The sequence below is a fragment of the Schistocerca piceifrons genome, chromosome 9 (assembly GCF_021461385.2).
Source record: "Schistocerca piceifrons isolate TAMUIC-IGC-003096 chromosome 9, iqSchPice1.1, whole genome shotgun sequence".
Lineage (NCBI taxonomy): Eukaryota > Metazoa > Arthropoda > Insecta > Orthoptera > Acrididae > Schistocerca > Schistocerca piceifrons.
In genome coordinates this window covers 19,074,805-19,090,505 of record NC_060146.1, presented here as the reverse complement: position 1 = coordinate 19,090,505, position 15,701 = coordinate 19,074,805, and the positions used below count along the sequence as shown (strand labels likewise).

The 15,701-nt window shown below is 47.1% G+C and overlaps 1 protein-coding gene across 1 annotated transcript in view; it reads left to right on the top strand.

Annotated features, from left to right (window-relative positions):
• LOC124717150 (macrophage mannose receptor 1-like) overlaps positions 1 to 8,912 on the top strand; it is a 108,992-nt gene extending 100,080 nt beyond the window's left edge. The window contains exon 6 of the mRNA XM_047243908.1: positions 8,682 to 8,912. Within this exon, the coding sequence (XP_047099864.1) occupies positions 8,682 to 8,848 (167 nt within the window). The 3' untranslated portion in view covers positions 8,849 to 8,912. The remainder of the gene's footprint in view (positions 1 to 8,681) is intronic.
• The last annotated feature ends 6,789 nt before the right edge of the window (positions 8,913 to 15,701 follow it).

Sequence of the window (15,701 nt, the reverse complement as noted above, 5' to 3'; positions counted from 1 at the left end):
CGGAACTCGGCGACCCGGGCTCGTACCCATCCATGCAGAGGTAACTCTTGCCCACTGGCCACGACATCTGTGCGCATGGAAGGAAGCGACCCACATCCGGCAAGATGACCCAGTGGCGAGGCCCAGAAACGGTCAAAAGGCCAAATACACGTCGCCCGATGAGACGACCAACCGAACTACCGACCAACGCTCGTCCCGCTCCAGTCTTGTGTGTGCCGCCAGCGGCCGGCGAGCACCGGCTGCCAGCGCCTGCCTCGCTGGCGCTCTGTCGCCGACTTCACTGCTGCTGCGTCCCGACTGAACTCTCACAGACGACGACCCGGAAATACTAGCGGTCGCTCCACAGATGGTTCAACACTGCACTTATCGATAAGCGCTGCTGCTGCCACTCACGGGCAAGCAAACCAGCAACTAAATGCCGTCAGTAAAAAGAATTAAAAGGAAACACGAGGCGATAGAACCGCGAAAACAAGATGACGAGCCATAAACGGCATGACCGCGAGCCGCGCTCGGCTCGGATACGTTCCGTAAGCGATGCGCGCTAGAATTCTGCAACAAACACCACTCACATTCTGTTTTCCATACTTTTAGTTATTTTATATATACTGTTTGCACAAGAATGCAGGGTGCGATCTTCCCTGAACTAAAAGTGACTTACCTCTTTCCCAACATGCTGTTTTGTATCTGGAGTGCTTATGTCCTCGAAAGCAAATAAAATGGTTCAAATGGCTCTGAGCACTATGGGACTTAACTGCTGTGGTCTTCAGTCTCCTAGAACTTAGAACTACTTAAACCTAACTAACCTAAGGACATCACACACATCCATGCCAGAGGCAGGATTCGAACCTGCGACCGTAGCGGTCGCGCGGTTCCAGACTGTAGCGCCTAGAACCGCTCGGCCACCCCGGCCGGCAGTTATTTAATATCGAATAGGCATTGTTCCATTTATAAAACTATATGTTTGCACAAAAAATACACTTTTTAAGTATTATTACAATCTGTTGATTGTCCAACAGTACGAGCCAGTGACTACCAATCCATAGTGTTAAAACCTCACGTCTAAAGCACTTTCCATTTCCACATCATTTACGGTGTAAGTTTAGGTGATTGACCCTGCATAGATAATTAAGTTTGTGCAGAACCCTCAGAGTGCCAGTCCTACTCGTACTTGACCGGTTTCTTTCTTCCCTGTTCGGAGCACAGCGTGTGCATCCTAAACAAGGCCGTGTTTTTGTCTGAAGTACCTTAGGGGTGCTAGTCCCTGTGATGACTGCTAAACGTAGTACTTACTCAGGTAGCTGAGCGCTCTTGGCAGTTGCCATGCATTGTTGGTCCTGAAGCGGTCGTAGCAGGTTCACACTGCACTGTACGTGTGAAAGACAGCCTCTGAATTCCATTAGACTTTCGTCTAGAAATAGTTGGTCTTTCAAAAATGCCAATACAGACTTCGGGGACAGGTTTGTTACACCAGGGTAAGAAAAAGAATGTTCGCCTAAACGTATGTCCGAAAATCCTTCGCTTTGGAGTTATTAATGAAAGTTGACCACTTTTAGGTGATTGAAGCTCATCAACACTCGTAATAAATGCTTGAAATGTTCCCTTTTACTCCTAAACACGCGGGCTCTCGTCGAATCATGGACTGCCTCACCCTTTCAAAGAGTCCCTGGTTTCGTAGGCTTTCCTGTCACGTCGATGAAGAGTTACGCATCCAGACGGTCTTTTACACAGACCAAATGTTTAAGGTGCGCCCAGAGCCATGATTTAAAGGACTGATGTCAGGGAAACATGCTTACCATGCACACCATGGAAACGTGTTCCTCCTCTACCTGTCCATGTGTGATGGTAGATACCAGCCAGTGTATCTCGAGCACTAAGAATGAAATGTGCTGGAGCTGCATCACGTGTGGACGTCATGTTTCTTCTTATCTCCAGGGTAACGTCATCTAGTCTAGGGTGTTATGAATAACGATCCTATAGACTGCTGTAAGACGTTCTGGAAGAACGTATGGTCCCACCAGACAATCGACCTACAATTCCAGCCCATGCATCAGTCTTAAACGTTGAAGCAGACTAATGACGAATGTAAACGAGTGTCCCTGGCAACATAACGCCATCTACTATACAATGACACAAACGAGTGCTTGCGTAAGTGAAATGCTGAGTTGTACCTAGGAAGCCGTTGAATGTCAACTTTCAATAGTTGCTTGAACCTTTTTCCTTTTTTGGTAAATTAGACTGTCCCCAAGACTCGTAATATTTTTGACTCTGCCTGTACGTCCTCGTGGAGTTAGTATATTTGAAAATATTTTGAAGAGATAGGCCTAATATCTTTTTACTTTATGATTTTAATCCGCTTTTTAATCTCTCAAAAAAGCAAACAGTCTCTCTCTATTCATTGTTTACTGGAGGAGTGTCCGAACATCTGTCTTTCCAGAGTTCACTGATGGTGGCACTGTGTTCCATGTGCAAGTGATAGGTCGAAACAAGTTTTCACAAATAACATTTGTTATGTCAACACAGGTCACATATAATCACCCACGTTTTACAATGATGTCAACGTACCTTTGTTAGGCAATTACAGAAATACACGTAATGTTGGCCACACGACCTACGACAGTGATAACTCATGCTGACGTCCTGTTGACGCCTCTCAAAAATCTGTTTATAGAAACGCCTCTCTCCACCAGTGAATGTGCTATGACGTCACAAAATGAAAACACAAATATAAATATGTACTACATATTGTAAGTATGCAGTCTAATGGCTAGCACTATTTTGATTTATATTATTTAGTTTATTGTTTTAGTTTTTATATAAGAGTTTGTTCTGTACGTACTACAGTAATCGTAATGTGTGTTAATGTGGTAGCAACAATATTTGAGTCATTATTGCTTGCACAAATCGTTCTGCTGTCTTAGCAAAACAACGTAAATGTAATTACGAAATGTAATCACAAACTGCGAATATTATTGTTCACTGCCTATACAGTTTACTGCTAATATATGAAAATTTGTGCTGGGCTGGGGCTCGAACCCGAAGTTCCTCATCAACGAGTGCGTTCGGCCTAACTACTTTGTTTTGTTTCCTGCCCGGAAGGTGGCGCATGGGTCTGCTTGTGTGATCTGCAAAATAGGCCGAGTGAAGGAAGCGAGTAGCAGCAGGTGAGGTAAAGCACTTCGGTACTGCATGTAAATTTAAAGAAGTTTACTATAGGCAAAACCAATTAAATAAGTGGTTACATAACTTCGCGATGATGAGCACGTAGGTGCGAAGCCGTATTCCCGTCGTAAGTATGCAAAGTCTCAATAGCGAGCCAGCACACTCTGAAGGTGAAGCGATGTTTCCAGGCCGCCTGCTCTTGATGAAATGGCCAGAAAGCGGAGCGGCGCCGTTGAGCTGCGGCCGGCGTGGTTCGCCCGCTCTCGCAGTGCCAACCTAAGAGCGCACACCTTGGCTGTGGCATCGCAACTATCGATGCCACACTTTGGCTATCCGTGCACGACTCGACGGCCAGCCGCAGACTTTCGTACGTCCCGACGTCCACGTCCCATAGTGCTCGCATACAAATCGTAGGATAACCGCTCACGGACAGACAATGCTTCTGCTCGTCACACCGCCTTGTTTTGTCATCAAATACAGCAGTGCAGTGTCTGTATCTTATAGTGTCCACAAAGTTCGATGCAATGTTCCAGCGGACATGCATCCATGTTGCCATTTTCAGATTTGGAAGTAATCAGAAATCGCATGGAGACAAATGAAGCGAATAAGGTGGGTGCTGAAGCACCACAGTTCATTTTTGAGCCCATAAATTTTGTACGATCTTGCATTTGTGCGGCGGTGCACTGTCATGCAACGAGCTTCATGTTGCTTGATTCCACTTTCTGACAATACCACCACTAGCAAAGTAGGTTAGAAATCAGATTAATAACGTTGCTCACGCAGCATATGTTCCCTTTATCGGCCAACAACAAAGTTATTGACTGTGGATGATATCGTCAGAATGGAAATAATGAAGTCACTGTAAAAAAGTCATTAGTTTTGGCACTTGCCTTGAATTGATTCCCACGTAGATTTCGTAGATGTTGTTATGACTCATCTTGTTGATTCTAGGGTGATTCCACTTTGACTGCTAGAAGGTCCAGATCTGTATTTTAGCAATATTCGAAGACCTAACAAATACGTTTTTCAGGAAATTCTTAATGATTAAACAATCCCAGATCAGAACAATGCTATGGTAGAAATAATTTTCGACTTGGCGTTCACGATCGACATTTCTATTAAACTTCTTGTAAATTCACATGTACTTCTTCTTAATTGTCACATCATCAAGAAACTAGTTTTGTATCAGTCTTCATATATTTAATTTCCACTTTAACCAAACACAAGACTTTACTGTTCTTTTACAAAGCGAAATAACAACTTCTGCAAAGTGAAACAAAGACTGCTCTGTGCGCATTCGCGCCAAAACGGTTACAAGTAAGTCAAAGATTATGACAATCTCACAGAAATGAATACACACAAGAACATTTCACTGTAATATATCGATACATCGGAGTACCTATACATTAATAAAACCAAATGTGAATATTGTCACAGAAATATGTCTGTTACTTCGCAGAAAAGTAGTACGATATTAGTGGTATCGTGAACTGGGGTTGGAGTGCCGCAATGGTCACGTAAATAAAAAACCATTACAACTTGAACTGAAGCATATACGATTTAGAGCATCCAAGTAGTCATCTGAATTCCCCATCTGACATTATGGAGCGAATCCTTTGTGCATAATTTTCTGATTGTGAAGGGTTCCTCGTGAAGCACAACAAGTCTGTCTGTGCTCCAATGTCGATAGTTTAGGGAATTAACACGCCTGTGTAAATGGAACCGAGCCACGTCTGAAAACAAAATTAGGTAATGATCGATTTCACCGTCATGCACTTGTTTTAAAAACCCATTCACAAAATGTAACCCTGCGCGCAGGATCACCAGGTCGAAGTTCTTGTGCTACTGACACTTTATAGGGCCTTTGTTCGGAGGTGCACGGTATTTGTGTTTTCTGCGACGAAAGACGTGTAAGAGGCTATTTAGGGGAATTTTCCAGGCGGTATGCAATGTCATCGAAACGAGCTTCTGTGAGCACTGTACGTCGTCGTTAACGCTTCTCGTCTTGTACACTTCCTGTTTCACCAAGGTTATTCACTTATTTGTGAACTGCATCACGCCTCGGAACTCGAACACCTGTTGAAACAATCTCCGAACGACACGAGCGGACTCTATACGCCCATTCGAATTGTATATAAACACTCGTTGTGGAGCTGAATATTTCGCTCTTTCCGTTGTTGCGTTCGCAGACTTCACTGTTACACTGTTTCACTGCTCGAATGACACTGGCCGACAAGGCGCGTATGCAAGGTTCGCGTATCTCAATACGGCCTCCAGGCTAAAATCCCCCTACCCCCCTTCCAAAAAAGGGGGGGGGGGTTCAGTGCGGTCCCGCGGGACCCATTCGACCGGCAGGCGCGACTTCCATGGCCGGCCTGTAGCTCCCCAGGCAGGCGGTCATCAGATAAATCGAACACTCTGTATTTACACAAAAACAGAAGCTTGCTTCGTCGCCGAATATCAGCTTGGAGGCGAAATGTTCATCCTCAAGTGCTTCCTCTGCCGTGATACGAAACTGACGTCACCGGACATTATCTTCTGGTTTTAATTTTTCCAAGAACTGTAGGCGCTAAGATTTTAAATGTAGCTGCCTTACTAAAAATCTTCCCCACACTTTCCTTCGGCAATCCCAATTCGCTGCTTGCCCGGACCGTTCATTGTTTTCCAGTGTGTACGAAACTTTTCCGTCGCCCTCTCCATGATTGCACCCGACACACTTGGTCGACGACTACTGCTCTGGTTACAGGGACAACCAGCGACCCTACACTGTCGACAACAATGAATAATTCCTTCCGAACGTACACTGCACTGATAAACATCTCGCATGTACCAATACACAAAGACTCTTTCCTTGCTTTGCCGACATTTAGTCAACGCCCTGCAGTTGCAACACCAACCAGTGTTGCACAATGCAAACTCAGTGAGTATACGATTCTGCTCATGTGTTGTGTCAGTCTAACACAGTCCAGTCACATTACCGTGGCCACCGTCTATATTCGACATCAATGTGCGATAACCAGTCACAGGTCGCAGGTGGCAGCACAAGTAGTGCAGGGTATGTAAAGCGTGTCGGGGGCATGGAAAAACAGTGTAGCTGTCGTCGTGATTCGGAAACAGAGCGATTCATCTGATGTCCAAAAAGAGTGTGATCATTGGCTTTCAGACCGAGGGTGGAAGCATTTCCGGAACGGCTAACTTTGTAAACTGTTCGCGTGCCGTCGTGATTACAGTGTACTGTGCACGGCAAAACTGCCTTATCAAAAACAGGCAGCGAGGTAACTGTGATGCACCAGAGGCCGTAAATGATGAAGGACGGATGCCGAGATGTGCGCAGGCGAGCAGCTGACTGGGGGGCGACCACCAGTGCCTCCTCAACGACAGTTCAGGTAACATCTACATCTACATATATACTCCACTAACCACCAAACGGTGTGTGACGGAGGGCACAATTCGCGCCAAAGTCATATTTCCCCCCGTCTGTTCCATTCGCAAATCGCGCGAGGGGAAAACGACTGTCTGAACGCCTCAGTACGAGCTCTAATTTACCTCATCTTTGAAAGGTGATCATTACGCGATTTGAAAGTTGGTGGTAACAATATATGCTCTACATCCTCGGTGAAGATCGGATTTCGGAATTTAGTGAGCAGCCCCTTCCGTTTAGCGCGCCGTCTATCTGCAAGTGTGTCCAACTTCAGACTTTCTATGAGATTTGTAACGCTCTCGCGGTGGCTAAATGTACCAGTCACGAATCTTGTCACTCTTCTTTGGACCTTCTCAATCTCTTGAATCAGATCCAACTGGTAAGGGTCCCACACAGACGAAAAATACTCTAAGACTGGACGAACTAACGTATTGTAAGCTGTTTCCTTTGTTGAAGGATTGGATCGTTTCAGGATTCTAGAGTTTGCCTTACCCGTTACTTGTGTAATCTGATCGTTCTATTTGAGATCATTTCTAATAGTCACACCCAGTTACTTGACGGATGTTACCGCTTCCAAAGACTGGTCATTTATTTTGTACTCGCACATTAATGGGGATTTTCGCCTTGTTATACGCAGTAGGTTACACTTACTAATATTGAGAGATAACTGTCAGTCGTTACACCACGCATTTATTTTGTGCAAATCCTCACTGATTTGTTCACAACTTTGGTGTGATACTACTTTCCTGTCTACGAAACTTTTCCGTCGCCCTCTCCGTGATTGCACCCGACGCACTCAGTTGACCAGTACTATTGCTGTGTATGGGCCTCTGAGGCTGGCGTCTCGTTCGTGCATCCATGCCATTACTGCAACTGGACGTCCACTGGGTGACTGCAAGAAGTCTTTCCAGATGAATCACGTTTTATGCTCCATTGGACAGATGGCCGTTGGCGGATACAGCCTGACAAAAATCGTAGAAATTGTCCAGGCCGGAGGAGGGAGCATTGTGGTGTGGGATATGTTTTCGTGTCATTCCCTGGGTGATCTCGCCATTCTGGAAGGTAAAATGGATGAACTTCTTCTTCTTCTTCTTCTACGTCGCCAGGCTCAGTGGACCACATGCTGCTACACGTTTCCTCCTCCATTGTATTCTGTCCACTGCTGCTATCCGCCATCCGTCCACGTCTATTGATGCTTGGCTTAAATCTTCATGGAGGCCATCCCTCCAACGCTCTCTTTACTGTAGGTGTGAAATCGAGGAGCTTCCGAGGCCATCTGTGATCGTCCCTCTGGGCCACATGGCTGGCTGGCCCACTGCGTTCGTTTGGTTTTGACAGTTCCTGCTGGTATAATTCCTCAAGCTCTTGGTTGTGTCTGATCCTCCATTCCCCTGTGTCTGCATCCGGAACCGGACCGAAGATCTTCCAAAGCACTTTTCTCTCCAAAACGACGAGCTTATGGAAGTCATGTTTCCGGATACTCCATGTCTCACAGCCGTATAGAACAACAGGCTGGATCACGGTTTTATACAGTCAAATCTTGAACTGTCTGGAGAGATATGTGGACTGACCACTGCATGCCGTTTGTTTTTCTTCATCACGATGGCATATACCAGCAGGACAATGCAACGTGTGTGGTTCGAAGAGCACTAGGATGGGTTTACTGCACTCCCCCAGCCACCAAACTCCTCGGATTTAAACCCAGTCGAGAATCTTTGGGCCAACCTCGATCGGACTGTTCACGCCACGGATCCTCAACCGAGAAACGTTGCGCTGCTGGCCAGGGTACGGGAGTCAGTATGGTTCTACATTCATGTCGGTACCTTTCAAAACTTCGCTGACACTGTTCCTGCACTCCACGCTGAAAAAGATGCTTATTCAGGCTTTTGACAGGCGGCCACATGAATGTGACTGGACCGAGTGTTTGTACCTGCAATACTTTGGAAAATACAGAGCTTTGAAGTCGAATATTCCATTGTAGTCCTGTGTGCACCATTTATCAGATGAGTACCGTCTCTTTAACAGCACGGTCGCGCCGCAGCTGTTTGTGTAGAAACGAAACGCTCTTCTTCTGCCAATGATCGGTTGGGTATTTTCGCAGGCAGGCACCTGAACGACATGGAGTTCCAAGTGTGGGACGTGAACGAGCCGAACAACGACGACAACGGGAGGCCGGAGAACTGCCTGGCTCTGGCAAGGCGCGGCTACTACCGGGACGTGCGGTGCGACCTAGAGCTGCCCTTCATCTGCGAGATAGTGCCCTGGTGACGCCGCCTGGTGGCCGCTCAAGTTGTGCAACTCAAATATTAATAAAGTTTTCTCAGTATACCATAACAAATGTCAGTATCTCCGTAGAAACGTTCTCATTTTTTTTCCTTTATTGTATTTCGATTCCCCCCGAAGGGGGCGGGCTGGCAGCAGCTTATTACGCTGCTCTGCAGTCTACAGACTTTTTAAAACGTAAGGAGAAGTTAAGAAACAATAAAATCAGGCGATAAAGCGGGGACTTAAATTGTAAAACGGCGGAAAATTGTGAAAAGTTAAAACATAAAGCAAAGGGTTGGCAAAGCGAATAAAATACACATGATGCAGACAGGTAACATAGTTGACAGACAATTAAAAAACATGGCGACAGTCTGGTTTCTGTTCACAAGAGATATAAAATCACATACAGTGACAGTATGATGGCCGTTTGCAACACTTCGGAAAAGACACACAACACTGAACACTCACTGTAAACACTGCACTAAAATGTTGGCACAAGAGGACACACCATAGCCTAGGGCAGATGGGGGGGGGGTGGACCTGGACGGATGAGGGGGAAAACAAGGAAGGAGGAGAGGAAAAACGAAAGGGGAGGAGCCAAAGGAGGGAGAGTTAATGGGGGGAGGGGCAGGGCAGAAGCGAGAGGGAATGGGAAAAGGCAGAGGAGGGAAATGCAAAAGGACTCGGGGGAGAGAAGAGGGGCAGAGAGAGGGTAGGTGGGGAAAAAAAGAGGATGGAAGGGGGAGCCCAAGAAAAGGATGGAGGAAAGGAGGGGGGTGAGCATCAGAGTTGATAGAAGGGATAAATGGAGGGACAGAGGGCATTATCCTGGAGGGGGTTGATGTAAGCCACCTCGGGAAAGGATAAAGGGTGGAGAGATGGAGGGTAGGGGGGACACAACAGTGAATCGTGGCAGGGAGCGGGGATGGGAGAGGAGCAACGAGGGGGTGAGGGGGATCAAGGCGGCGGCAGGTGTAGAGCATGCAGATATGTTCAAGGAATAGGAGCAGATGGGGGAAAGGAATGACGTCATACAGGATCCGCGTGGGGGATGGGAGGCATATACGGAAGGTGAGGTGGAGTGCATGATGCTCGAGGATCTGGAGGGACATAGAATTTGGGTGGGGGGGGGGGGCAGATATCCAGGTGGAACTGGCATAACAGAGGATGGACGGATTAAGGATTTGTAGGTATGGAGGATTATAGAAGGGTGCAACCCCCATGTTCGGCCAGAGAGGAGTTTGAGGAGTCAGAGGCGGTTGTGGGCTTTGGATTGGATGGATCAGAGATGAGGGATCCAGGTGAGGTGGCTGTCAATGGTGAGGCCAAGGTAGGTGAGGGTGGGGGTGAGGCAGACAGGATGGGCGCAGACGGTAAGGGAGAAATCCAGGAGCTGGAAGGAGCGAGTAGTACGACCTACGATGATTGCCTGAGTCTTGGAAGGATTGATTTTCAGGAGCCACTGGTTACACCATGTGGCAAAAAGGTCAAGGTGATTCTGGAGAAGGCGTTGGGACCGTTGGAGGGTAGGAGCGAGGGCGAGGAATGCGGTGTTATCGGCATATTGTGAGAGTTGTACTGGAGGGGGGGGGGGGGTTGGGGCATATCTGCCGTGTACAGGAGGTAGAGGAAACGTTCCCAGTACATTGCCCCAATTTTGGTTAGTGTGGCGGACTCTTCATTATGTACGACTACTACGTGGATGTACAAACAAAAGTTTCCTCTGACTGTTCCGTCGCTTCTTGGTAGCATATTTTATACTAGGGGTGTTGAATAAGTAAAGCAATACATTATTTTCTCTGCTAATTTCGGATGAAAATATGCGGAATTTGTTGTGTGACATCTTGGAATATTCCCACATCAGCCCTATAGTTTCATGGACTTCGGATAGGTGGCAGCACTATACGTAGCCTTCAAAATGGCTTCCGTAATGGGGATGAGTTTCAAGCAGAGAGTTATCATTAAGGTTGTCTTAGCGGAAAATCAAAGCATAGCAGATATTCATGGGCGCTTGCAGAATGTCTGCGGAGACCTGACAGTAAACAAAAGCGCAGTGAATCATCGGGCGAGGGGCGCAACAACGTCGCACAAACCTTTCCGACCTCCTGTGTGATTCCTGAGGTTTGAAACGTGTGGACACTCTTACTCGAGGTGATCACCAGATCATAATCAGACACATCACTGCTCAACTGGACACGTTCACACACTCGTCCACCAGATGGGGTGGGGTACTCAAAGGTGGATGCCCATTCAGTTCGTCACCACCTATCAGGAGAACATAAAGAGTTGTGAAGGACCGTTAGTTTGGTCCAATGAATAATGCACTCCGTGGGAAGCAGTATATGGATGGTGGGGAGTTTATTGATGCAGCAAGACGTAGGGTCTCACGTCGACCAGCAGAGTGGTATGTACCACGTGAACATACAAGCCTTTTCAATGTGGTTGCGTAAGGCCATCGAAATGAATGGAGATTATGTTGATCAAAGGGTTTTGTAGCCGAAAATGTGGCGAATAATGCAGTGTATCAGGAGAGCTTCTGTAAAGTTTGGAAGGTAGGAGACGAGGTACTGGCAGAAGTAAAGCTGTGAGTACCGGGCGTGAGTCGTGCTTTGGTAGCTCAGTTGGTAGAGCACTTGCCCGCGAAAGGCAAAGGTCCCGAGTTCGAGTCTCGGTCGGGCACACAGTTTTAATCTGCCAGGAAGTTTCATATCAGAATCCTGCATAAAACCAACTTGCTTTCAAAAAAAAAAGTATTGCCTTATTTATTGAATGCGCCTCGCATATTATTTATTAGCTGTTGCACATAGCTGTGTTTGCATATCAGTAGTTTTGTTATGATCTGTGATAGTGAGTAAGTAAGCTGTTGTATGTTGAATAACATCAGCTGCTCTGACGTGTCTGCCTGATTAGGTAAGCATAGTTCGTACCCCCTCCCACCATCAATGTCCATAACACACGACGTGGTGGCACGCGCAGCGTCCTTCCGAGCGGTTGATGCTGTGGGGCATTGGAAAAGTATACATCTATGCTATCTGCTATTGAAGCAGCTGCGCTTTATACAAACAGTGTAATAAGTCACGCTGCAAAATACTATTGAATAGAATTGTGGAGAACAGATATTTGTGACACAACTTGACTAGAAGAAGGGACCGGTTGGTAGGACATGTTGTGAGGCAATAAGGAATCACCAATTTAGTATTGGAGGACAGTGTAGAGGGTCAAAATCGTAGACACAGACCAAGAGATGAATACACTAGCAGATTCAGAAGGATGTAGGTTGCAGTAGGTACTTGGAGATGAAGAAGCTTGCACAGGATAGAGTAGCATGGAGAGCTGCATCAAACCACTCTCTCGACTAAAGACCACAACAACAAAGATTAGACAATGAATTTAATAATTTTGAGTGTTCTGTACCTCAGTCGGTAAAAACGGAAACCTTATAGAACCATTTTGTTGTCCATATGTCTGTCTCTCCATCTCTTGAGGCGCGTTTTTCTCAGGAACAGGCAGAGGTATCAAGTTGAAATTTACGTCAAACATTAAAGTCTACTGTCCCTTGCCAATCCAAACGATTAAAGCCTCTAATACAGAGTAATCGAACGATAGGTCCACTTATATCACATATTTTAATGCGCACGCATTCATAAGAACCAACAGATGGACTATTTATCTGCATAAATTTGAACAGAATGATCAGACTGCAAGACCTGCTTGCAATTGCCTAGTTTCTTAACATGGTTAGTATTGTGGCAAGGCCTGTTCTGACCCACTTTCCATTGTTGCCAGATGTATCCAAGATGTCAGCGATGACATTATCCAGGATGGCGACCATGACGCCAGATGATGACACAAGTACCATTATCCAAAAAAGCGGATTTTGGCAGGAAAGTACCATGCCCTCCTCCCCCAGAAAAATGGCAGGATGTTCAAATTCCAACAGGATAATGCATCACACAACGGTTATCTCCACTAACCTAAGAAAATGGTGGGAACATAGGTCACTTGGGCTACCTCCACTAACCTAAGTCATCCAACAGCCCCTACTTCCTATGAACCGGCGCCAAGTTTGGATTTTGGCTGTAAATAAACGTCAATTCGCGTATCTCTACTAAGCTAAGAAATGGCACTTGGACTAACCTAAGTCACCTGACTGCCACCTGTTCCTAGGAACTGGCGCCAAGTTTGAATTTTGATGGTGAAGAAAGGTCAATCCGCGTATCTCTACTAAGCTAAGAAAATGATGTGAAAGAATGACACTTGGACTACCTCCACTAACCTACATCACCCGACTGCCACCTCTTCCAAGGGACTGGCGCCAAGTTTGAATTTTGGCAGTAAAGAAAGGTCACTTGGGGTTTTGCTACCAACCCAAGAAAATTGCGGGACAAAAGCTCACCTTCACTAATCTAAGTCATATGACCGCTACCTCTTCCTAGAGATTGGTAGGAAAAGACTCAGTCTGCAGTGGGCCGGTGGAGAGAGGAAGGAATGTACTTCATTTATTTTGGGACAGTTTATTTATGGATGGAGTATATTTCACAGTAACACAGGATCACATGCACTGACATGCCACACAGCATACAGACTGGTAAACTACTCCTAATAACTCATGTATAATCCTCTACACATGTGCCTGCTAATTGTAAACTGTCAAAATGACGCATTGCACAGCCAACTGAGATGCAAAGCACTCGTAAATAATGCAATACATTTATGTCCAGAGAGCCAAATGACTCGTAAATTGTCAAAATAATAATACATCTAAAAGACTCTGCAAACATGCTTGCTAATCGTTAACTGTCGAAATTATGCACCAGTCTTTATTTAAACAATTAGAGACAGCACCACCATCCAGTGTGTCTGCCATGAGATCTGCATTCAAACTGACCTAGTACACACAACCACCAGCAGAGGGCGCTGTCGCCCAAGATGGCAGCCATGACGTCAGCTGATGACACAAGTGCAGTTATCCAAAATAGCAGCAAACAGTGTGTTCACCATGAGGTCTAGACCTAATGCACAGTACCACAACCATTTCGTGACATAATCCAAGATAGTGGGGGGAAATGGTGGGAACACGACTCTGCCTGTGCTGGGCAGTGCCAGTGTCTCCACTGGAGGCAGTGTCTCCTCCATGAGATCCATGAGATCTAGACTGCGCCACCCCCTGTCCACTAGAGTGCACAGGAGGCTACCTGCAGCCCTGCGAAGTGACATGGCCATCAGCTGTCAAACCACACGCATGAGGTGGCGGCATCCCTTTCATACTTGACACCTGAGAAATTCTTATCGAAATACGCGTTCACCTTGGCACCAGTGCTGGCGCGACTGTGCGGGAGTGCAGGCCCTCCAGGATCGCGCGCACCGTCACAGCTGTGAGTGGCTGCCAGACGCAGGTGAAAGTTGCATCTATTTTCAGGTATACAGCAGTTTTATACTGACATCACAGAACTCCAAAGCATGCTCACGCAGTCCCCATATGTGAGACACCTCCAGGCAGCACTTGTCTTTATCGTTGATGACAAAGTAGCACAGGGTGCATTGTTCCTAGCATGACATTAGAGACGCATCTAACAGTGCATACCCATGACTGACACCTTCGCGTGAAACGACCACGTGGCGACTCGCCATCTAAAAGGTTCTCAATGTTATTTTTACATCACATGTCTTTGTAAATAAAATAATAACAGCCAAGTCGGCCTCTCGGTAATTGTATAGTGTCCCAGAAATACACTCCTGGAAATTGAAATAAGAACACCGTGAATTCATTGTCCCAGGAAGGGGAAACTTTATTGACACATTCCTGGCGTCAGATACATCACATGATCACACTGACAGAACCACGGGCACATAGACACAGGCAACAGAGCATGCACAATGTCGGCACTAGTACAGTGTATATCCACCTTTCGCAGCAATGCAGGCTGCTATTCTCCCATGGAGACGATCGTAGAGATGCTGGATGTAGTCCTGTGGAACGGCTTGCCATGCCATTTCCACCTGGCGCCTCAGTTGGACCAGCGTTCGTGCTGGACGTGCAGACCGCGTGAGACGACGCTTCATCCAGTCCCAAACATGCTCAATGGGGGACAGATCCGGAGATCTTGCTGGCCAGGGTAGTTGACTTACACCTTCTAGAGCACGTTGGGTGGCACGGGATACATGCGGACGTGCATTGTCCTGTTGGAACAGCAAGTTCCCTTGCCGGTCTAGGAATGGTAGAACGATGGGTTCGATGACGGTTTGGATGTACCGTGCCTCGGTCGTATGCAGTCCTGATTGTGGCGCTCACCTGCACGGCGCCAAACACGCATACGACCATCATTGGCACCAAGGCAGAAGCGACTCTCATCGCTGAAGACGACACGTCTCCATTCGTCCCTCCATTCACGCCTGTCGCGACACCACTGGAGGCGGGCTGCACGATGTTGGGGCGTGAGCGGAAGACGGCCTAACGGTGTGCGGGACCGTAGGCCAGCTTCATGGAGACGGCTGCGAATGGTCCTCGCCGATACCCCAGGAGCAACAGTGTCCCTAATTTGCTGGGAAGTGGCGGTGCGGTCCCCTACGGCACTGCGTAGGATCCTACGGTCTTGGCGTGCATCCGTGCGTCGCTGTGGTCCGGTCCCAGGTCGACGGGCACGTGCACCTTCCGCCGAGCACTGGCGACAACATCGATGTACTGTGGACACCTCACGCCCCACGTGTTGAGCAATTCGGCGGTACGTCCACACGGCCTCCCGCATGCTCACTATACGCCCTCGCTCAAAGTCCGTCAACTGCACATACGGTTCACGTCCACGCTGTCGCGGCATGCTACCATTGTTAAAGACTGCGATGGAGCTCCGTATGCCAT